This window comes from Boleophthalmus pectinirostris, unplaced genomic scaffold (assembly GCF_026225935.1).
Source record: "Boleophthalmus pectinirostris isolate CB_2022bp ecotype Guang Dong unplaced genomic scaffold, ASM2622593v1 HiC_scaffold_13, whole genome shotgun sequence".
Taxonomy (NCBI): Eukaryota; Metazoa; Chordata; class Actinopteri; order Gobiiformes; family Gobiidae; genus Boleophthalmus; species Boleophthalmus pectinirostris.
Window position 1 is genome coordinate 3,652,741 of NW_026571036.1, and position 24,325 is coordinate 3,677,065.

General features: G+C 40.6%; 1 protein-coding gene across 1 annotated transcript in view; it reads right to left on the reverse strand.

The window, feature by feature from the left end:
* The window catches only part of LOC110172315 (beta/gamma crystallin domain-containing protein 1-like), a 184,750-nt gene that overhangs the window by 39,003 nt on the left and 121,422 nt on the right, over window positions 1-24,325 (reverse strand). Inside the window, exons 14-17 of the mRNA XM_055149441.1 lie at window positions 17,535-17,661; window positions 9,877-9,906; window positions 9,668-9,780; window positions 3,852-3,984 (exon numbers count right to left, since the gene is read on the reverse strand). Of these exons, the coding sequence (XP_055005416.1) occupies window positions 3,852-3,984; window positions 9,668-9,780; window positions 9,877-9,906; window positions 17,535-17,661 (403 nt within the window). The remainder of the gene's footprint in view (window positions 1-3,851; window positions 3,985-9,667; window positions 9,781-9,876; window positions 9,907-17,534; window positions 17,662-24,325) is intronic.

Sequence of the window (24,325 nt, forward strand, 5' to 3'; positions counted from 1 at the left end):
ATCAAGTGGTGCGGCTTCGTAGTTTAATAAAGTCGCACTAAAACATTTTGACAGATTTTTGAGCTCTGTGTTCCACATAAAATCGGTTCGAGGTCACTAAGCACAACCAGAATTAATAAGGCGCGCTGTAAATTTTTGAGAAAATTAAAAGATTTGAAGTGCACATTATAGTCTGAAAAATACGGTAATACAGGACCTGTAAGAAGAGTAGCTGGAGAGAACAGTGAGGAGTATTATAGAGCGAGTAAAACTAGACTGAGCGAGTGCGCTGGAGAGAATACAGAAGGTATTATATAAGACATGAAAGCAGCCGGTTCAAAAACGTATTTCTATTCTTACGTAATATACTGTACGTACGGAACTATCTTTGCTACAAAAAAACGTCAATGTGTGTAAATATAGAGCAGAAAATCCATCGTGCCTCAGTGCTGGTGATTCTGTCTGAACCACGACAAGCACGTCTCACTCTGCACTGTTGACGTTTTCGCTCGTGAAATGTAGATTTATTTGCATTTATCAATACATTCCGGGCTTGTTTCAGGCCTGTGTGTTTTCAGGCTGCAGCTGGGTTCGGATGATTTTACAGGGTCAGAGTTCACACGAAGACCTTGTATTTTCTGAAGCTGTCACAGATACAGAACTTATATTTTGGACATGAGTCACAGAGGTATTTTGAAAAACAAAACCTGCTTTAAAGAGCCCAAGTTACGCTGTTTTCTGATTTATGCTCTAATGTTGTTTCTAGGGATGTAACAATATCCAAATCTTACGGTATTATCACGGTCACAGTACGATATTTATTGCGATATTTTGTTAACAGAATTGTATATACGACCTTGATCAGTCTTCAGTGTGATTTTATTTTATATTTATTTAGTTTTATACATCGCAAAACTGCTCTAAGGTTCATATTTATTTTGCTATATTTACAGCCTCTATTTTCAATTTGAAAATTTTGCTTAAATTATCACTAACAAAGTTTTTTTTTTTGATAAACGGAGAATAAATGCATCGTGTAACTAAAAAAGAATCGTCTGAATAATGGTGATTTCAATATTCACCAAAATAATCCTGATAATGATTTTTTTTTTCCCATAATCAATCAGCTCTACTCCATCACACCGTCACTAGAATCATAGGAAAACTACCACTTCGTGACATCACAAGGTGGAACAGATAGATCAGAGACAGACTCATAACGCAGGATTACTCAAACATGTGTGAACGAAACAAAAGTCAGAGCTCTCAGGTGAAATTTGCTGTTTAACTTTCAGACTGAATATTGTTTTTTTTTTAGTTCTGGTTAAAGGTTGTACGGAGGATTTTTTTTTTTGTTTCAAATTGTCAGTGAAAGTTTAAAATACCATTACAGAGACGCAGCAGCTTTGGAATTATGATGACCAAAAAAAAAAAAGAATGAAAATCCATCAACTGTGGACGTGTTGAGGCCAGATAAACTTCAGCCAATAGAAAACAAGGCTGCCTCATTTTCTATTGGCTGTTAGGTTGTCAATCAAACTCCCTAGGTTTCTATTGTAACTGACGGGATTATGTGGTTTAAGCAGCGGTTCTTAGAGGCTTTTTCAATTTGCACAAAGTTTGTCGCGACGGTGGACGAGAATCCACGACCAGTTCACCGCAAAAGAAAGTCGGTTTTTGGGGTCGCTGAAAGAAGAAGAGAAGAGGAAAAGCATCGAAGACAAACTGAGGTGATTCTTGGAGATTCCTTCCAGCAACGGCGCGACTGAAACAGACGAAGGGTCTAAAAACTGACGCGTCGGTCGATAAAATATTTCTAGACAGGAAACTTCAACAGTAATTCTGAACACGTACGGATGTAAACACGTGTGACTCTAGAGTAAAGCGGCGGGAGGAGATGTTTCTACTGAGGGAGAAACATCTAAAAAAATTGAAAAAGGACGGTCGCTGTATTTCTCTTCCCTTAAAAAATCCTCTATACAACCTTTAAATCTCGGTTTGGTTCTGGATCTGGGTTCTTGGTCCAGATTTAGTCTTGATTTAAACCTGATTTTAAGCCTGGTTTAAGGTGAACTTGACCCACGTTTGGAGCTGGTTTAGCCCTGGTTAGACTTCGACAAACTCTACTGATCCACAAGGAGCTCACACGTCACAATAAATATAATAACAAAGAGCAATAAAAATATAAAAGGCGATAATAAATTCTAAATAAATAGCAAAAAAGAGCAAAAAACAGGTGTGAAATAAGACCTAATTATATAAATGTAAACAATGACATGATGATTGACAGGACATAGTTCTGTGTTACGTCAGTGCTGCTTTAGTTCAGGTTGAGACTTGATTTAGGTACACTTCAGGTGCACTTGTCCCCATCGGGAAATTTGTGCTCTGTGTTTGGTTAGGACTGACTTAGCTGCAGGATTTGACGTTAAGTTCATATTTTGGGCGAGTTCAGATTTGGCCCTGGTTTGGTCTTGAAACTTCCTTGGTAATTTGTAACTACTAGGGATGTAACAATAACCAAAATATCGTGATATCGTATCGTCAAAAGTCTCGTGGACCATCACAATATATCGAATCACAAATTTCTTCGCCTAAATTCGTTGTTATGGTGCAGCAACAGCTAAAAAAACAGAAGGAACTACATAGACCATGATCCTTTGCTCTGTTTTGGTGGAAACTACAAGAAGAAATAACAGTTCTAACACTTTTAAACTTAATATTGCATTCACACTTTAACAGACACTAGACCAGGACTAAACCAGGACTAAACCAGGTCTAGAACAGGACCAAATAAAATCTACATTAGGAAAACTGGGCCTAAACCAGGACCAAACCTGTACAAGTATGAACACAGTCTAATAAAATCTGTGTCATTTGTTCATTTGTTTTTCAAAATAAAACCAAAAATAAGAAAATGAAAAAACAACAATTTTCTTCATTATTTGTCTTTTTTAATTTTTTGATTTTGTGTTTAAGTGATTAAAAAAAAAAAAAAATCGGATAATGTTCCTGTGATTTAAACTGTGATGCCGAACTGAACCAGGACTAAAACAGGACTAATACAAGACTAATACAGGACTAAACCAGGTCTAAACCAGGACTAAACCAGGTCTAAACCAGGACTAAACTGGTCTCATTCTTGGTCTCAGTCTAGGACCAGACCGACTAGACTGAGACCAGGACCAGACCGGGACTGAGACCGAGACCTGACCGAGACTGAGACCAGGGCTGTGACCGAGGCTGAGACGGGGACCAGACCAGGACTGAGATCGAGACTAGACTGGGACCAGATCAGGACAGAGACCAGGACTGAGACTGATTTAGTCCTGGTGTAATCCTGGTTTAGACCTGTTTCAATCCTAGTTGAGTCCTGGTTGAGTCCTAGTTTAGTCCTGCCTTAGTCCTGGTTGGGTCCTGGTTGAATCCTGGTTTAGTCCTGGTTTAGTCCTGTTTCAATCCTGAGTTAGTCCTCGTTTTGTCCCGGTTGAGTCCTGGTTTTGTTCTGGTTTAGTCCTGGCTTAGTCCTGCTTTAGACCTGTTTTAGTCCTGGTTCGGTCCTGGTTTAGTCCTGGTTTTAGTCCTGGTTTAGTCCTGGTTCAGTTTGGCATCGCAGTTTAAGTCACAGAAACGGGAAATGTCCATTATCCGTTTTTTTTTTTTTTTTCCATTTTTCATTTAAACACAAAATCAAAAACTGAAAAAACGAATCATTATCTGGTTTTTCATTTTGATTTTGGAGTCAAATAATAAAGAAAACTGTTATTTTTTCCATTTTCTTATTTCTGCTTTTATTTTGAAAAACAAACGAACGAATGATCACAGGGCTTTAATAACTCCTTTTCCACAAAACAAATAAACTTGACACTTACAAACCCGACCACCTGCAGTGACAGGATGGTGGCGCTGGCGTGCACGCAGCCCATGGCCCTCAGGTCGGGGTAACTGCCCTCGTCCAGCACGTACATCCTCCCGGAGAACTCCTGCCCCTCGAACGCCAACCAGCTGAAAGCAAAAAAGGGATCTGTGTTGGATTTTTACTCAGTTACAGCTGCGTTTAAAGCCCTGCACTGGAACATTTCAGGAACAGATCAGGTTAAAATAAGAATGTCATGGAGATGTTATTGCTATTGAGTGTTTTTGTTGGATTTATTCAGATGGGACTAAACCAGGACTAAACCAGGACTAAACCAGGTCTAAACCAGGTCTAAACCAGGACTAAACCAGGACTAAACCAGGTCTAAACCAGGTCTAAACCAGGACTAAACCAGGACTAAACAAAGTCTAAACCAGGACTAAAACAAGGTCTAAACCAGGACTAAACAAGGTCTAAACCAGGACTAAACCAGGTCTAAACCAGGACTAAACCAGGTCTAAACCAGGACTAAAACAAGGTTAAACCAGGACTAAACCAGGTCTAAACCAGGACTAAACAAGGTCTAAACCAGGACTAAACCAGGACTAAACAAGGTCTAAACCAAGACTAAACCAGGACTAAACCAGGTCTAAACCAGGACTAAACCAGGTCTAAACCAGGACTAAACCAGGTCTAAACCAAGACTAAAACAGGTCTAAACCAGGACTAAACAAGGTCTAAACCAAGACTAAAACAGGTCTAAACCAGGACTAAACAAGGTCTAAACCAGGACTAAACAAGGTCTAAACCAGGACTAAAACAGGTCTAAACCAGGACTAAAACAGGTCTAAACCAGGACTAAAACAGGTCTAAAACCAGGACTAAACAAGGTCTAAACCAGGACTAAACAAGGTCTAAACCAGGACTAAACAAGGTCTAAACCAGGACTAAACAAGGTCTAAACCAGGACAAAACCAGGACTAAACCAGGACTAAAACAGGTCTAAACCAGGACTAAACAAGGTCTAAACCGGGTCTAAACCAGTCTCAGTCCTGGTCTGGTCCTGGTCTCAGTCATAAACTAGCACTAAACCAGGACTAAACCAGATCTGAACCAGGACTAAACCAGGACAGAATCAGGAGTGTGGGGACGGGCCCGGAGGTGCGCATGTGTAGATTGTTGGGTGATCAAAACTGAGACCGGTTTAGACCTGGTTCAGTCCTGGTTTAGTCCCGTTTTAGTCCTGGTTTAGTCCGTACGCGGCGCAAAACTCCGGCATCGCAGTTCAAGTCACGAAAACGGGAGACGACCGTTATCAGTTTTTTCCATTTTTCGAAAACTGAAAAAATGGATCGTTATCTGTTTTTTTTCATTTTGATTTTGGACACAAATAATGAAAAAAATAGTTGAAAAATGAATAGAAATGATACACGGAATGATTTTACACCCACATTCCAGGGACCGCAATAAAATCTCCATGGAAACAAAGCGGTAGGTGACCCTCCAGCACAAAAATTACACCGTGCACCCTTTATTTTTCTCTTATTATTAATCACTGGGCCTATCCATACGAAACAAAATATAAACGGGCACAAAGCTGAACGTTTTCTCTGTCAGAACAAATGAACTCGAGTTAATTTCTTCCCGCAAAATCTTCAAAAACAGCTGGCAGTGATCACCCAAGGACTTCCAGCCGTCAGATTAATTTGACAAATTGTGGAGCCGATCCCCGAACAAATAACGAGACGGAGAAACGTTTGTGGATCAGACGTTTCTTTCAAAAATTTCTTTCAAAAACAGTAAATCCCCCCGCCCTCCGCCTGAAACTACGACATCATCAGATCCTAGAATATAAATGCAGAAACAGAAAGAACAGCGCACAGACTGGTGATTCAATCCACTTAAACCTCAGAGTGAACGTACAGAGAGGAAGATAATCAGAGGTTTTATCTAATACAGCAGCTGGTCGGGGATTAGTGTCCAAGTCCAAGTGATCATGAAGAAGTGGAACGTTCACTATAGTTTAGACCACAGGTGTCAAACATGCGGCCCGGGGGCCAGATCCGGCCCTCCAAGACCTTTAATCTGGCCCTCGGCTGATTTTCTACTAAAATATTTTAATTATATTTTCTATTAAAATCTTGTTAATTTTCTGTGGTGTTTATCACAGCAGCGTCTCCAGCGTCTCTGTACGTGGCCCCTCCCACCAGAGCAGCACAAATGAAGACTTGTCTCTTTCCAAACGCTCTTAAAGGACGATCGTTTTGACTGTTGACCGTGACACCCTCATCAGAAAAATGTCCAACATGAGAAAAGTGGAGCCGAGTGCAGGATTTTACAACAAAAATTTACTTATTCCTATTTCTACAAGTTAATTTTATACAAGTTCATGTTAAAACATTGTGTTGAAATTGTATTTTTCTTAAATTTCAGGATGTTCATAATATTATAATATTTTGTAAAAGAAAGAGTTCATCAATTAAAAAAGTCTGTAAATCTGTAATAGATTTGTGTTTCTCTGCACAAATATTTAAACTTATTATTATTGTTGGGGTTTATATGACATGAGTTTTCTGATCCGGCCCCTTTGGGATCAAAGTCGGTTGGATACGGCCCCCGGACCAAATGAGTTTGACACCCCTGGTTTAGACGCACCGGAGAAGTCGTTGTGTTGTCTTCAGAGTTATTTTTATTCTCCTGTATTCAAGACGCCTTTACTCTGTTTCATCGCTCTGCCCGTTTTCACCAACAGCAGTGCACAGCCGCTGTGACGTACACGCTTTCACTTTTCCACTGTGCTATAGTGACCTGAGGGACCAGGACTGAACTAGGACTAAACCAGGGCTAAACTGGGGATAAACCAGAACTAAACCAGGTCTAAACCAGAAATGAACCAGGACTGAGTGTCGGGAAGGGACACTTGGGACTCGGGACATGTAGACTGTCTGGTGACCGCAGGAGAAAGGACAGACGCAGAGCTTCAAGCCCCACGGGGCAATCGCACTTTGCAAACACCTGCTCCACGGGCTCGGGGTTCTCCCTCTCACTCTCAAGTCCAAGATTAGTCCTGGTTTGGTCCTGGTTTGGACCACAGCAGAAGTCAACAAACTTCTATTTTTATTCAGTGGTTTTAGATCAATATAGCCTTTTTAAAATGTGCAAAAAATAACATAATGATCTACAGGCGTCATAGATTAAATACGACCAAATTTTAAAAATCAAAAACTGGGTTTCCGCTTTGTGGTGGTTGGTAATAATAAAATTGTGAAAGGAGTGTGCAATTATGGAAAATTACGCATTCATGACAAACATGTGAGTCAGTATAGTCATATTTTCTTTGTGTTTTGGTCATTTTTAAGCAGCTTTTCTGTATTTTACCTAAACAAATGACAGTTTCTGTCTCTCTTTATTCTTGGGTAACAAATTGGTCAAAATGGGGACTGTTGCTGAGGGTAACGCTGTGGTTATGTGCGCCTGAGTTCACGACGCTACAGACTTTTTCAGCTGAGATTTATGAACGCAGCTCCACTAATATGAGGTCAATTTTCATCACATTAAAAGTGGTGTAGAGTTTGAGACGTGAAGAACTGTGTTATGATCATCCATTCTCTCCACAGTAGATAATGCCTTCGTAATAATGCGTTTAATAAATATAGGTATATTTTCTGATCAATAGTGGTCTGTCCCCTCACTGTGAGTGCACAGGAGTGAGGAGGGGGAAGACGGAGTTTAGACACACAGTGCGGGAGAAGCGCTGGTGATTGTGTCCGTGGAAATATAATAACATCTTTTTAGATGAGCAAAGACCAAAACTATGGCTACGTTCAGACTGCAGGGCTTAACGCTCAATTCCGATTTTTTTGTGAAATCCGATGTTTTTGCGAGGTCGTTCACATTTCCAGTAAAATGTGACTTGTATGTGACTCCAGTGTGAACATTAAACGGCCCAAAAGTGTCCCACATGTGACACTGGAGACACGACGACGTCAACCGCAGCGAGCGTCTCTGTGTTTACGGAAGTTGTCCAAACATGGACGCAGCATCGAGCACCTGGAGATTTTAAAGTTCCTCTCGTACCGGAGCCAGAACATGAACAACTTACTTGTTTTAAGGAGGAGATTGAGAAGGAGAAGGACGAGGTTTTTGGTCGTGGTGTTTTGTGGGACAGTCCGTTGAAAGGAACGTGTGGATGTGGAGACGGAGCCAAGAGTGGTGAGTGGTGATGTGCTTCACTTCAGTGACACAGAGTTCATTAACAATTTTCACCGACTTCAGCGCAGAATAGTGACGTTTGTGTCTTGTTGATAACGTGTAGGTGGATGAATGCACTTTGGCCGTTCAGACTGAAGTCACATGTCAAAAGATCAGATATGTATCAGTTTCAGGAGCACATATCCAAGTGTCCTGGGTCACATTTGAAAAAATCGGATCTGTGTGGTTCAGACTGTCATTAAAAGATCAGATACAGGAACATAGGGGCCAAAAAATCTGATTTGGGTCACTTCAGGCTGCAGTCTGAACGCAGCCTAAGAAATTTGTTCCACTCAAAGCTGTCAACTGAAAGAGTCAAAATCCTGGACATTCTGGGATCATTTAAAAATTCCTCCTGGACAGTTTTTTGGGTCCCAAAAGGAGGACATATCTGAGAAAAACGTCTAGTCACCCAAAAAGCACCTCACACTAGAGCAGAGCTTTTTTATTCAATTGTACAAAAATGATTATGTGACTGCCAAATCCTGTGTGTATCACAGATTCAGAGAATAAAATTGAAATGCGAAGTGTGTACCACCGGTGGTGACGAAAACGGTTAGATCGGAGCAATGACGTCTTGAATACAGGAGAATAAAGACTAAACATGCATGAATCACTTTGAGCACAACTTCAAAAAGTAAATGAGAAGGGAGACAAATGTAACATGGTTAAAAGCTCTAAAAAGTAAATTTTGGAGAATAGGTCTGCTTTAAAAGTGATTGTTCATAATATGTCTCCTTATAATCAGAGTTTGCCCTCTGATCCGGAGGCTGGTGGTTTGAAAAAAAAACCTGGACTCAAGACTCAAACCTGGACTCGAAAACCTCGACACTAAAACCTGAACTTGAAATCTTGGACTCTAAAGCCTGGACTCGAAAAGCTGGACTCTGAAACCTGGACTCTAAAACGGAACTCAAATTTGGACTCTAAATGTTGGACTTGAAAACCTGGACTCTAAAACCTGGACTCTAAACCTGGACTCTGAAACCTGGACTCTAAAACTGAACTCAGACCTGGACTCTAAAACCCAGACTCTAAAACCTGGACTCGAAAACCTGAACTCGAAACTCTAAAACCTGGACAACTAAAACCTGGACTCTAAAACAAACCTGGACTCTCAAACCCGGAGTCTGAAACCTGGACTCTAAAACGGAACTCAAACCTAGACTCTAAAACCCAGACTCTAAAACCTGGACACTAAAGCCTGGACTCGAAAACCTGAACTCGAAATCTTGGACAATAAAACCTGGACTCTAAAACCCGGACACTAAAACCCAGACTGTAAAACCTGGACTCTCAAACCTGGAGTCTGAAACCTGGACTCTCAAACCTGGAGTCTGAAACCTGGACTCTCAAACCTGGAGACTCTGAAAAACTCTGGACTTTTAAAACCTGAACTATAAAACCTGGACCCGAAAACCCGGAGTCTGAAACCTGGACTTTAAAATGGAACTCAAACCTGGACACTAAAACCCAGACTCTAAAACCTGGACTCTAGAACCTGGACTCTAAAACCTGGACTCTAGAACCTGGACTGTAAACCCAATAACCCTGATCCTCACCCACAGAACCTGCACCCACCTTCCAGCCAGGACTTTGCAGGAGCCCACAGAGAAGCCGGGGGGCAGAGAACCTTCACTGTCCTCCAGGACCAGGGCCGAGCCTCGGAAGTCCGCCTCCGGGAACAGCTGCACCTGATCACGGCAACGCAAAAACACGGAGGATGAACAACAAACGGAGCCTGTGAGTCAGAGGATAATCAGAGTTTAAAAGAACAATAAAAAACAAACCTTGAACTTAGCCGTGGTCTCGAAATTTTCCTGTAGACGAAAGCAGAGAGAGAGAGAGAGTGAATGTTCTGTGATTAAAAACCCAAACGCTTTTTATAGAAGAAAAGAAACGGTGAGATAATATTTTCCATCGCACTTTAATATTCCGCTTTTCTACATTCAAGGCCCTCAAATTTTTATTTTTTTTACATCAAGGACTTGGGAGTTTTTTGCTGTAATGTAGTAATCCAAATCCAAATCTCACGGTACGATATTTATTCCGATATTTGTGCAGACTAAACAGCTAAAACTGTTAATATACTATTTTTTCACTTAATCCAAAGAACTAAGACTTAAAAGTGTTAGAACTGTTATTTCTTCATGTAGTCTGCACTGAAATGGAGCAAAGGATCATGGTCTATGTAGTTTTTTAGCTCTTGCTGCACCAGAACTGTTAATTTAAGCAAAGAAACTTGTAATTCGATATATTGTGATGGTCCACGATGTTATTGTGAGAACTTTGACGACACGACATCACGATATTTTGGTTATTGTTACATCCCTAGGCATTACCGGGAAAAAAAATGTTAAGATTTTACTCAGTACAAATGTCATTAACGCGTGTTACAAAGATTTTTAACCTGGATTGAAGCGTTGGGTTTTTTGTTTTTCTTCATTTAAAAATCATATAAAATCACCGTGATATCAGCAGCGGTGAAACAGCATCGTTACGGTACCGAGTATCGGGACGGGCCCGGAGGTGCGCCCGCGTAGACCGTCGAGTGACCGCGGGCGAAAGGACCGACGCAGAACTCCACGCTCCACGGGCCGAATCGCAGCCGACGCCTGATCAGGGTTTCCCCAGGTTTAACTACCCCAAATTTAAGCCTTTTTAAAGACCTTTTTAAGACGACTTAAATGAAAATTAAGACCAACATCGCACCCATTATGCGAGCGAAAAATTCCAGATTAAATTCTAATAATGACAATTACTCACTGCTTTAAATTACCACAAATTACTTGGATTATAAAATCTCATTCAGAACTCATTTATAGTCGGACGTACTGCTTGTAAAACGGCCAAAAAATCACTTATAACATTCTAAAAAGACAAACTAAATATTGTTTGTGCATACTCCAAATTAAATGTTCATTCACGTTACACGATTTCACGTCGTCTTTTTTTTTTCCTCCCTCCGTTGAACATTGCAATGCAGCCTGGTTGAGAACACAAAAAACAGGCTACATAACATAATTTAAGACTTTTTTAAGGCCTTAAAGGTTGTATAGAGGATTTTCCAAGGAACGAGAAATCCAGCGACTGTTTGTCCTTTTTCAAATGTTGCGCATGCGTGAAACCACCTCCCCTCCCCTACAGCTCCTACGTAGAAACACCTCCTCCCTCCTCCTCCTTACGCCAGAAACAGGTTTGTTTACAGCCGGTGCTGCACATGACTTGTAAACAACTAACTACAGTGTTGGTTAGGCAAGACGGAGAAGTGAGGAGCAGGGAGAGAGGAGAGGAGAGAGGAGAGGAGAGGAGAGGAGAGAGGAGAGGGGAGCGGGTGCGCGGAGATTCCGTGCCCGGAGAAGTGAGGAGCAGGGAGAGAGGAGCAGGAAAGGGGAGCAGAGAAGGTTGCGCGGAGATTCCGTGCGAATGAACTAACTACAACACGCAGCAGCAAGTGGACTCTTTCTTTGCCTTGAAAATTACGTTTTCAGACATAGGATATCGCTTTCGTGTCCTGAAAAACGTTTGTCTCGCTCTTGGAAATAAAGTACGTTTTCATAATAAGCAGAAGTTTCCTGTCCAGGAGTAATTTGTGGACCAGTGGTTCAGTCTTTAGACCCTTCGTCTGCTTCAGTCGCGCCATCGCTGGAATGAATCTTCAAGAATCACCTTAGTTTAGCTTCGCTGCTTTTCCCCTTGTCTTCTTCTTTCAGCGACCTCAAAAACGGACTTTCTTTTGTGGCGAACTGCTCCTGGATTCTTGTCGCCATTGCAACAAACTTTGTGCGAACTGCGAGGAAGATATAGGTCAAAAAAAGCCGCTAAGAACTGTTGTGTTGGTGGAGTAAACAGCGTCTGTGCGTCTTGCGTCTGTGGACTGTGTGACAGTCGTACGTAAACCACGTAACGGCAGCGCAGGCAAGTCAGTTACACTAGAAACGTAGGGAGTTTGAACCTTTAATTTAGGAACGTGAAATTTAAAGACCTTTTTAAGACTTTTAAGACCTCGCGGCTTTAACGTACAGTAACGGCACAAGATGTGGATCACAATAACTATTATATATATATCTAATGTGTACTAATATATTTGTACTAACGTCTACTTTAATGTGTAAAAACGTGACGAGTAAATAATTAAATGAGTTCAGCCTTTCAAGCTTTAAAGTTTGCATATTTACGGACATAACTCTGCAATGTCCTTTCACTATGACATAACCTCTGAATCACAGTCTGCACACACTTAAAACCACATTTCACAGACTTTATCATTAAATAAATACAACATTTTACACAATATTTCAGTAAAGAAACGCAGAATCATTTGTCCCGCAGCAAGGCCAGCGTCTGAACTTCCTCGGCGTGTCTCGTTCAGAATAATATTTGATTTAATGACTCGACTACTGCGGGTCGAGAGGTCAGGTTTAGAAATGATTCAGAAGTGGAAACAGAACGAACAAGAAAAGTTTGGCTGAACATAAAACACAAAATGTAAGCTTTTTTAATCTATAGCATTAGATAATATTGATCCAAAACAATTAAAAGCCTGTGCCACATTTATTTTCATGTTTTTGAGCAAAATGTGTCTTGCTCCAGTGCAGATAAATTGTAAAAGCAGCTCTGGAGATCAAAATAAGTCCACTGTGCCGTCCGCCGTCTGCATCTCATTATAAAGTGATTTATTGTCCGATAATCAGGAAGTGCGTTACTGGCATGTTAATTGTTGCCGACCGCTCAGAATGGACAAGGTGAGGAAAAAGAATCTATACGTGAGGAATAAATTTGGATCAAACTATTTCAAGCAAACCAGTTCTGTTTTTCACATTTTTAAGATACGAAACAAGGACTCAGAGCGACAAAAACAAAAGTGAAACTGGATAACACGCTGTTTTAGGAGAATATAGCATTTTTAAAACAATAAAAGGTAACCTGGTGATCTAAATGTGTTTACAGTGAAATAGTCCCTCTTTAAGATAATTTAAGATAATATAATCCTTTGTAGCTGGGAGAAATTTGTCTTGGGACAGGGGGTCACATTAGGGAGTATCATTTGTCCAACTTTTTGAAAATCTTTTGAAAATCAATCTGGATCTATTATCAAGTTTTTACACTTGCCAAAGTCATGAAATTCTATTGATGTTTACTGGGTCCAACAAGTCTCTGAAGTTTAGTGTCTGCAGAAGTCTTAAATCTGAACTGAAAAATCTGTTTTTCTTTAATAAGATCAGAAATAATTAATTTATCCCAGTAGTATCAATGGAAGTTGAGTATAAATATGAACATTGTGAATCATTTGGTGCCAGTTTTATGTCTCGATCATCATGAGTTTCTGAGATATGGCAAAAGTGTCATTTCTTTGGGACTTCAAAGACCTTGAATAAGCAATATTATTTAAAAAATAATAATTAATAATAATTATAATATATATAAAAATCATTATTTTTAAAGTTATTTGAGAAAAACAGATTTTTCTGCCAGAGCTTTATGGAAGCCATTAGGATGGAACTTGGTGGTGAGTCTTGGTGGATCTAGTAGATTTTATTAAATGGAGCAAATATTCCAGTTTTTCTTTTAAAGGTTGTATGGAGGATTTTTTTTTTTAGTTTCAAATTGTCATTGAAAGTTTAAAATACCATTACAGAGACGCAGCAGCTTTGTAATTATGATGACCGAAAAAAAAAAAAGAATGAAAATCTATCAACTGTGGACGTAGTGAGGCCAGATAAACATCAGCCAATAGAAAACGAGGCTCCCTCTTTATCTATTGGCTGTCAAAAAAAACTCCCTACAATTTTTGTATAACGATTTTTTGTGCGCTCGGGGATTACGTGGTTTATGCAGCGGTTCTTAGAGGCTTTTTCAAACTGTAGCTTCCTCGCAATTTGCACAAAGTTTGTTGCGACGGCGGACGAGAATCCACGACAAGTTCGCCGCAAAAGAAAGTCCGAAGGGTCTAAAAACTGACACGTCGGTCGCTGAAATATTTCTAGGCAGGTCACTTCAACAGTAATTCTGAACACGCACTGGATGTAAACAAATGTGATTTCTAGAGTAAAGAGGCGGGAGGAGGAGGTGTTTCTACTGAGGAAGGTGGTGTCACACATGCACAACATTTGAAAAAGAACTGTCGCTGTATTTCACCTCCCTTAAAAAATCCTCTATACAACCTTTAATTGGTTTTGTCACATTTTAAAATTGGGTACAAGTTGAATTTCTGACACTGGGCCAAATGTTGCACAATAGGTCAGATGATTTAACACAAAAACAAGACAACAGAGTAACATAAGCACCACACAAACATCCACCATTGGACATAAATAAATAAGAGTCCAAGTTTGACCACGAGTGAAACACCAACAGAACATTTAAGTCACTTAAAGTCGTTAAACCCTTCACAGTCTTATAATCTATTAATAACTGCACACACCCTGACCCAGACGTGGGCACAGTACAGCTCCCAGGTCCCAGGGCTTCAGTTCTTGTTGAGTAGAAAGAAAACTACAGAAGTACTCGGATTTGTGTTATATTCATTAAAAGTCACGCCAACGTGTTTTAACTACTTAGGGCCTGTTTACATGAGAACATCTGTGGGTAAAAACGACAAAATATTTTATCGGAAAGTGGCTTTAGTTTAGACGGTGACGATAAATATAAATGAACATATATTCATAACACATATATATTATATATAGGGGTGTCAAATTATCGCGTTAATTGCGATTAATTAATTACAGTCATATTTAGCGCGTTATGTTTTTTAATCGCGTTAATCTCATTTTTAATCTCTAACTTTAGTGTTTCTGTATGTGAGTTGCTTTATTATAAAACCTGTTTTTATGTGTTGTTGGGACAACAACACACACACACACACAAAAAACACATTTATACATTTTTTAATTTCGGCAATTCCACTCATTGTCGGAAACCCACACAGAACGCGCGCAGTAAGAGCGATGTAAACGTTAACGTTACGGCGTCAGTCGCACAATGGACGAGGTCGAAGAGGCAGTAGAACAGAGCAGCAGTGCACAGGGAAAAACACATTCGTGTCTTGGAAATTCTTCTCCCGACGTGAAATATAAAAGAAAATAACAATAATAATAACAATTCTCTATCAATAATATTTTTAATATGGTTAAGGAAAGACTGGACTTTTTATTGTCTTTAAGTCGACAAAAGTTATTATGTTCAGATTTCCTCGTCTTTGCTACTTTACAGCAAACAGTTTCTTATTCATGGAGACTTGGGCTCAACAGCCAATTTGGAGAGATTTGTTAAACAATAAATGACTTTATAAAGTCACTTTTTTTTAATCTATATCAGTCTTTTGATCTGCCACAATAATGTAATAATGAATTTAAATGAAAATACCTCAAATTGAAGCTTTTCTCAGCAATTTTTAGGTGAGATTAAAATGAGATTAATTAGATTAATTAATTACAGATCATAATTAATTAATCTCTCAATTTTTTTAATCGTATGACAGCACTAATTATACACACACATATATTATTGACAAAATAACATTCATAACAGAACAGATAAAAAACACTGTTTCCCAAAGGTGGGTTGCAAGAGAAGGCAACCTCACTTTTTCATTCCTTAGTTATAAAAAAAACTCTTCCCCGCTCGTCAAAACAATGATATTTACTGCTTTTTATAAAGAAAAACAATTAATATTTTGCAGAATTGAGTGAAGCATTTTGGTCGTCTACAATATTTTCTGTTTCTCATGTGGCCAAATGGAAAAACTAATTGCCCATCCCTGTGACTGCACACTCCCTGAGCCTTTTACTTTTATTTTTTTACCCGCGCTCTGTGAGTTTAGCAGATTAATAAGCAGCCGTAATAAGATAATTCATGAACTCTTGGCCCTTGTACGTGGACGTTGATGTTTTGCGAGGGCACGCGGCGCTCGTTCTTCCTCCGGTTGTCGTGAAAAGGCTCTAAACAAACTCATGCGCCGATGACTCACGCTGAACCTCTGAGTCTCATGACAAATCTGCTCCAAATCTGCTCCACTGTTCTCAGGGTGAAGGGCAGCGCGGGTTTGAGCATGAGAAAAAACACAACTGCAACTTCATTTTTAACAGTTTGCAGTGATTCCAAAATAATTCCAAAGTGATTCCAAATTGATTCCTTATTGTGGTGGATCCTTCTGCCAAAGCTCCACAGTGTCATTATTGTTTCATTTAATTTATGTTTTTATTAAGTTTATTTCAGTGCAGATGATTTAATTTAATTCCTTTATTTAGACTAATTTGGGTGCACACATTTTAGTTCATTTATTATTCAATTACATTTGTTCTTTTTGTTTGTTTGAGTCCTGGTTTAGTCCTGGTTCAGTACTGGTGTAGTCCTAGTTTAGACCTGGTTTAGACCATATTTAGACCACGTTTAGTCTTGCTTTAGTCCTGGTTTAGATCTGTTTTAGAACTGGTTCAGTCCTGGTTTAGTCCTGGTTTAGACCTGGTTTAGTCCTGGTTTAGTCCTGGTTTAGACCTGGTTTAGACCTGGTTTAGTCCTAGTTTAGACCTGTTTTTTTCCTGGCCTAGTCCTTTTTTAGACCTGGTTTAGTCCTGTTTTAGCCCTGTTTAAATCCTGGTTTAGTCCAGGTTTAGTCCTAGTTTAGTCCTGTTTTAGTCCTGTTTTAGACCTGGTTTAGACCTGTTTTAGTCCTGTTTTAGTCCTGGTTTAGTCCTGTTTTAGTCCTGTTTTAGTCCTGGTTTAGACCTGTTTTAGACCTGTTTTAGTCCTGTTTAAGACCTGGTTCAGACCTGGTTTAGTCCTGTTTTAGTCCTGGTCTAGACCTGGTCTAGTCATTTTTTAAGAACTGGTTTAGTCCTGTTTTAGTCCTGTTTTAATCCTGGTTTAGTCCTGGTTTAGTCCAGGTTTAGACTTGGTTTAGTCCTGTTCTAGTCCTGGTCTAGACCTGGTTTAGTTCTGATTCAGTCCTGGTTTTAATCCTGGTTTAATCCTGGTTTAGTCCTAGTTCAGTCCTGGTTCAGTCCTAGTTTAGTCCTGTTTTAGTCCTGGTGTAGTCCTGGTTTGGTCCTGGTTTAAACCCGGTTTAGTCCTATTTTAGCCCTGTTTTAGTCCTGGTTTAGTCTTGGTTCAGTCCTGGTTCAGTCCTGGTGTAGTCCTAGTTTAGTCCTGCTTTAGACCTGGTTTAGACCGTGGTTTAGACCTGGTTTAGTCCTGGTTTAGTCCTGGTTTAGTCCATATGCGGCGCAAAAGTCCGACATCACAGTTTAGGTCACAGAAACGGGAAACGGCCGTGATCTGTTTTCGTCATTTTGGTTTTGGAGCCAAATCTGATTATTTTTGGTTTTATTTTGAAAAACAAATGAACGAACGACACACACACACTGGGCTGGTTTGGTTCTGTTCAGTTTGGTTTGAGTTTCCCCCAGAGCTTTTGTTAAATTACGTCTTCCCACGCAGGACTCACCAGGACCACGGGCATGGCGGAGGCGACGGTGGGCCGCTTGGACCCCCAGTCCTCCGGGTTTCCGTACTGGCCCTTCTCCAGGAGGAAACTCTCTCCACTGAAGCCGGGCTCCTCGAACACCACCCAGCTGAAAAACACACAGACAAAGGACGCTTCAGTCAAATAATACACACACAAACAGATACTGTCTTTGTTTTGTGCAGTTGGGATCACTTCAGGCTGCTGGGAAAAACAAAGGCTTCGTCCAGTAAAAAAACAAAAAACAAAAAAACATGTTTAGACCTGGTTTAGACCAAATTTAGACCACATTTAGACATAGCTTAGACCTGGTTTAGACCTTATTTAGAACCTGTTTTAGACCACGTTAAGCCCTGGTTTAGCCCTGGTTTAGGCCATGTTTAGACCGGGCTTGGACCGGGTTAGGACCTGGTTTAGACCACGTTTAGACCTGGTTTAGGCCACATTTAGACCTGGTTTAAACCACGTTTGGACCAAGTTTAGACCTGGTTTAGACAACGTTTAGACCGGGTTTCGACCTGGTTTAGCTCTAGTTTAGACCACATTTTGAACATGTTTAGACCTGGTTTAAACCATGTTTAGGCCAGGTTTTGACCTGGTTTAGACCAAATTTACTGGATTTAGACCTGGTTTAGACCACATTTAGCCCTGGTTTAGGCCTGGTTTAAACCTGGTTTAGACCTGGTTTTAGACCTGGTTTAGACCTGTTTAGACCATGTTTAGACCTGGTTTAGACCTGGTTTAGACCTGGTTTAGACCTGGTTTAGACCTGGTTTAGACCGGGTTTAGACCTGGTTTAGACCTGTTTAGACCTGTTTAGACCTGTTTAGACCTGGTTTAGACCTGGTTTAGACCTGGTTTAGACCGGGTTTAGACCAAGTTTGGAGCTAGTTTGTTTTGTGCAGTTGTGATTACTTCAGGCTGGAAAAAATAAAGTCTTCGTCCAATGAAGTAACGACCAAACCCCACTGAAGATGAGTAACAATGTGGATTTTTTTTTAGTGCGTGTTACTCACTCGCTTTTACACATGTTTTTAACTACAAATGTCAAATAAATTAACCAAACTGAGTTCTGTCACAGAATAGTTTGGTAAAATACAACATGGTCCTGGTCTGTTAGTGCTGTTTTGGTCTGTTTTAGACACAGGTCTTGGCCAAGACCTGAGTTAGTTCCAGTTTAAGACAGATTTAGTTACAGATTGAATTCAGATTTTATTAATTTATCTGAGGCTGGCTTACTGGAACTGCTTATACTTGATAAGACCTGGTTTAGACCTGGTTTAGACCATGTTTAGACCTTGTTTAAACCTGGTTTAGACCGGATTTAGACCAGGTTTAGATCTGGTTTAGACCAAGTTTAGACTTTGTTTAGACCAGATTTAGACATGCTTTATATCATGTTTAGACTGAGTTTAGACCTGGTTTAGGCCTTGTTTAGACCTGGTTTAGACCACATTTAGACTTGTTTTAGACCACATTAAGCACTAATTTAGACCTTATTTAGACCCTTGTTTAGTCCACGTTAAGCCCTGGTTTAGACCACGTTTCGACCAGGTTTAGACCTGGTTTAGACCTGGTTTAGACCGGAATTACACCACATTTGGAGCTAGTTTGTGTTGTTGTTTTTTTATGTACAAGTGGGCAGTTCCCCGGGGCAGGGCGGCGAGGAGCCAGCACCACTCTGAGTCTGGGCAGAATACCAGACCACCTCTTGTTCTGTTCTATACAAAGAACTTAGTCTGGATTCTGGTCTCAAACCCTCCAGGTCTCAAGGCTGAATTCACAGGCAAAATGACCAAATCAGAAAAAAAAAACAAAAACACGTCAGCCACAGAGTATGAGTCACTTTCTCTAATCTGTAATAAGACACAACTGCACAGATTTATGACTCACTCCGCGCTAACATTGCACAATAACAGTATCTGTGTCTTTCCCATAATTAGCAGAGGCCTTTGAGGGACTCCTGACATGAAAAAACACAGAACCGCACAATAGCAGCACATAACAGGTTTGGACCCACATCAAGCGGCCGTTTCAGTCCAAGAGAGCGATCCGTTCTGAGTCGTGCTTCATCTGCAGGGCTGGTTCACACGGACAAACACTTACGACGGCAAATCACAAACGCAGCCCGTGAAACTTTAAGCGACATTAATTTTACAACGATTCAAAGTGCAAATGTGCATCTTTTGTCCATACAGGCTTGTGTTCGTGTCATTCCTTAGCACTTAACCTAGTATCGAAACTAGATCCTCATTTTTCACAGGTATAGATACTAAAAAAGTCCCACTGACAGGACAGAAATGAACCTTTCCTGAATATTTTTAGAAGGATCAGAACAAATATAAGAGCAAACAGACGAGTATACGCACATGGAGCACTATGGAACCTACACTGGACCACACAGATATAAGACCACATGGGAATAGAAAAGAAAGTACTATCATTTAAGCCCCGTCCACACTAGTTCGTATTCGTCGTTTTCGTTGTGGATGCAGTGTTCGTTCACACTAATCCGATGGAAAACGGCTCCAGAGACGGAACGATCTGGTGCCTCCAACTCCCACGAATTCACCTGAGTACAGATCTGATCCGGCACCGTGTGGACGCCTGAAAACACTGATGTAGTTCTTTGCACTGCGAAGTAATTCACCGCCAAAACACTAAGAATCTAGACCAGGGGTGCTCAATACGTCGATCGCGATCTACCAGTCGATCGCCAAGGTCGTGTGGGTAGATCGCCGTGTCTCGTCTCGGACTCGCGTTTGGACTCGGTCTTGTCTCTCACTCGAGGTCTGACACTCAACAAGTGTGATCATATTTCATTCCGGCCGCTGCTGTTGGTAATAAACTTGTAGCGGGTGCAGGAGCGTGTGGGGCGTCTCAGTGCAGCCTGTGCGCTCATTTGAAACCCGCGGAGACTCTACGGCGCATCACAAACACACACGCTCCCTATGCACGGCTCGTCTGCGACAGCGTGTGCCCTCGTGTACCAGCGTGCATCACAGGGCAGGTTCAACTTCCTAAACATCCTACCTGTCCATCTGCCTCACGTCAGCACGCCGCCCCTCGCCTTTTCACGCTCTCGCTCCTTCCTGCGTACAGCGAACACAAGCCCCTCCCACAGTGCGGCTGATTAGAAGAGCAAGACCAAACGTGAAGCAAAAACCTAAATTTGTGTTCCAGTGTTGGCACAAAGCAGGTCTACAGCATAGAGCGGATCTACAGAACAGACCTACTGCCACATTTGGCTGAAGTTTGTCTAACAAAAGTGACAAATGCATCTGTGTTTGTCACGATGTGCGTTTGGTTTGGTAAACGTGCAGAGGCTGGTAAATATCACTGCAAAACCAGAAAAGAATGAAACTCCAGTTTGGAACTTTAAAAAACAGGTTTAAAAATCTTCCTTCACTTTTTTCACAGTTTTGTGTAAAGTGCCAGAGGAAGTTCTCTTAAAGAAGAGGTTCTCAAACTGTGGGGGAGGGTCCAAAAAAGGGGCACAGAGTGTTTCAGTGCAGTTTGCTTGGCTTTGTATTAGGTAGATCTTTATGACTTGGTCATTTTGTAAGTAGCTCGCAGGCTGAAAAAGTGTGAACACCCCTGGTTTAGAATATCTGTCCATTCATATAAACGTGTGTCTGTGTGTCGACCTGCAGACGTTTAATCTCTGAAAAGTTTAACATGAACCATCTCCAACATGACAGAAACACAGAACAGACTCACCATCAGCAGAACACCCCTCTGTCACAGAAACAACACTCATATTCCACTGAGTCACGACAGAAGCTGAACCACATCAGCAGCACAAGGAACGAGCTGTTTTTTTTAGTGCTCAGTTTATGAAAATGAGTCATGCGATTTTAAGTTTCATTTCTGTAAAATGTAACAAATGTGCTCAAAGCTGTGTGGATAGGGAAGACTTGCGGACACAAAAACGACATGTCTGGACACAGATCGTTTCCGATAAAAAGATACGCAGATTTGTTTCAGTGTAAACGGCGTCTTAATGTTGAAAATCACATTCTATTGTCTAAAGAAAAAGTTTTTTTTTTTTTTTAATTATCATTGTGCTTTCAGAATCAGTATTAAGCATCAAGTCTATTCCTTAGTGTCCAAATCAAGTTTGAAATGTGAGTATTAATTAATTAATACAATAAAAAATAAATAAATAAATCTGCAGTTTTCTGATAAAAATTGCAATTGTGAAACATTTTCCACAGTCAAAACTCTCCTGCAGCATTAACATTCAAGAGAAGACTCATTTCATGCATTTCAGAGCAGAACCTGTCATGTCGGTGAATTTTCTGGCTGAAAAATTACACAGCGGGCTTTAAAATTGACCCTCGCTTTACTCTTTAGTCGTCCAGGTTGTGTCCAGTTTCGCAGCTCAGTTTGAAACGCGGCTGCGGGCGGAGTTCAGGCGTTTAGTCCCACTTTGCGCATTCCTCCGCGTGTGTGTTTTGCGGCGGAGCGTCGGGAGGAGCTGGCGTCGTCTCTTTCTTCTCCAAACATCTGCTCCGAGCCGCACCTGAGCCCGAGCAGGTGTGGAGTCTGCGTGTTTGTGAGCGCAGCTGAGGAGCACATGCAGCTCTGAGCGGCGGGACTTTCATCACAGTTCAGTCTAAATCTGAATGGTTGTAATTAGAAAATAGCAAACACTGCAACTGGGGAAGTGATATTGTTTTCTCTGCAAACTACTAAATATTCTGTCTTATTTTGTGTAAAGTTAAACATGATCTGAAATGTTCTTGTGTGTCAAATTAAAGGTTGTATGGAGGATTTTTTTTTGTTTCAAACTGTCAGTGAAAGATTAAAATACAATAACAGAGACGCAGCAGCTTTGTAATTATGATGACCAAAAAAAAAAGAACGAAAATCTATCAACTGTGGACGTGTTGAGGCCAGATAAACATCAGCCAATAGAAAACGAGGCTCCCTCATTTTCTATTGGCTGTTAGGTTGTCAATCAAACTCCCTAGTATAACTGACTCGTCGGAGCGCGGGGATTACGTGGTTTACGCGGCGGTTCTTAGAGGCTTTTTCGAACTGTCGCTTCCTCGCATTTCGCACAAAGTTTGTCGCGACGGCGGACGAGAATCCACGACCGGTTCGCCGCAAAAGAAAGTCGTTTTTTGAGGTCGCTGAAAGAAGAAGAGAAGTGGAAAAGTAGCAAAGCCAAACTGAGGTGATTCTTGGAGATCTCGTCCAGCGATGGCGCGACCGAAGCAGACGAAGTGTCTAAAAACTGACGCGTCGGACAGGAAACTTCAACAGTAATTCTGAATGCGCACAAGGACTGTCGCTGTATTTCTCTTCCCTTAAAAAAATCCTCTATACAACCTTTAAGGCTGCGCAATTACCGTATTTTTCGGACTATAAGTGTCACTTTTTTTCATGGTTTGGGTGTTTCCTGTGACTTATTCTCAAACCCAAAATTATTCATACTCCTGACAAATTTTGACTTAAAGGTTGTATAGAGGATTTTTTTAAGGGAGGAGAAATACAGCGACAGTCCTTTTTCAAATGTTGTACATGCGTGACACCACCTTCCTCCTTCACCGCTCCCTCAGTAGAAACACCTCCTCCCGCCTCCTGACTCTAGAAATCAGGCCTGTTTACATCCAGAGCTCGTTCAGAATTACTGTTGAAGTGACCTGTCTAGAAATAATTTAGCGACCGATGCATCAGTTTTTAGACCCTTCGTCTGCTTCAGTCGCGCCATCGCTGGAAGGAATCTCTAAGAATCACCTCAGATCGGCTTTGCTCCTTTTCTCCTTCTCTTCTTCTTTCAACGACCTCAAAAACGGACTTTCTTTTGCGGCGAACTGGTCGTGGATCCTCGTCCGCCGTCGCAACAAACTTTGTGCGAAATGTGAGGAAGCTACAGTTTGAAAAATCCTCTACGAACCACTGCATAAACCACGTAATCCCTGCGTGCTGGCGAGTCAATTACACTAGGGAGTTTGACTGACAACCTAACAGCCAATAGATAAAGAGGGAGCCTCGTTATGTATTGGCTAATGTTTATCTGGCCTCAACACGTCCACAGTTGATGGATTTTCATTCTTTTTTTTTTTTTTTGGTCATCATAATTACAAGGCTGCTGCGTCTCTGTAATGGTATTTTAAACTTTCATTGACAATTTGAAACCAAAAAAAAAATCCTCCATACAACCTTTAAAGTTATTTTTATTCAACATCATCGTTATTTGTTAATCTTGTTATTTCGTTTCTTAGTTTAGGTACAGTAATCGAATTTTGATCGCGATTTCGATTTGCGTGTCCAACGATCTCCAAACTAATTTAATCAAGTTGAAATGATTTAATCTTAAATTTATTCTGGGATATTTTTTATAGTGGTGTAACGGTACATTTGTGTGTGTTTACATTCCTCCACTACATGTGCAGCTACACGGAGACTCTATTCCCCTACAGATTACAGATTACATACCTCAAAAAGTAGTTTGCAACAGAATCCATTAAATTACTTAAAGTGAGTATTGTAATCTGAATACTTTGGATTATTTGATTTGATGTAGAGAAGTAAAGACCAGGATATCGTAAAATAAGATGTTTTGTCTGGTAAAAGACAATGAAAAGCCCAGACTTTACTTAAAATAAAAATATTATTGACAGAACAGAAGGAGACACGTCCACACAGCAGGATTTAGTCCTGTTAAATCCTGTTTTAGATCTAGTTTAGTCCTGGTTTAGACCTGGTTTAGTCCTGGTTTAGTTCTGGTTTTAGTCCTGGTTTAGTTCTGGTTTAGACCTGGT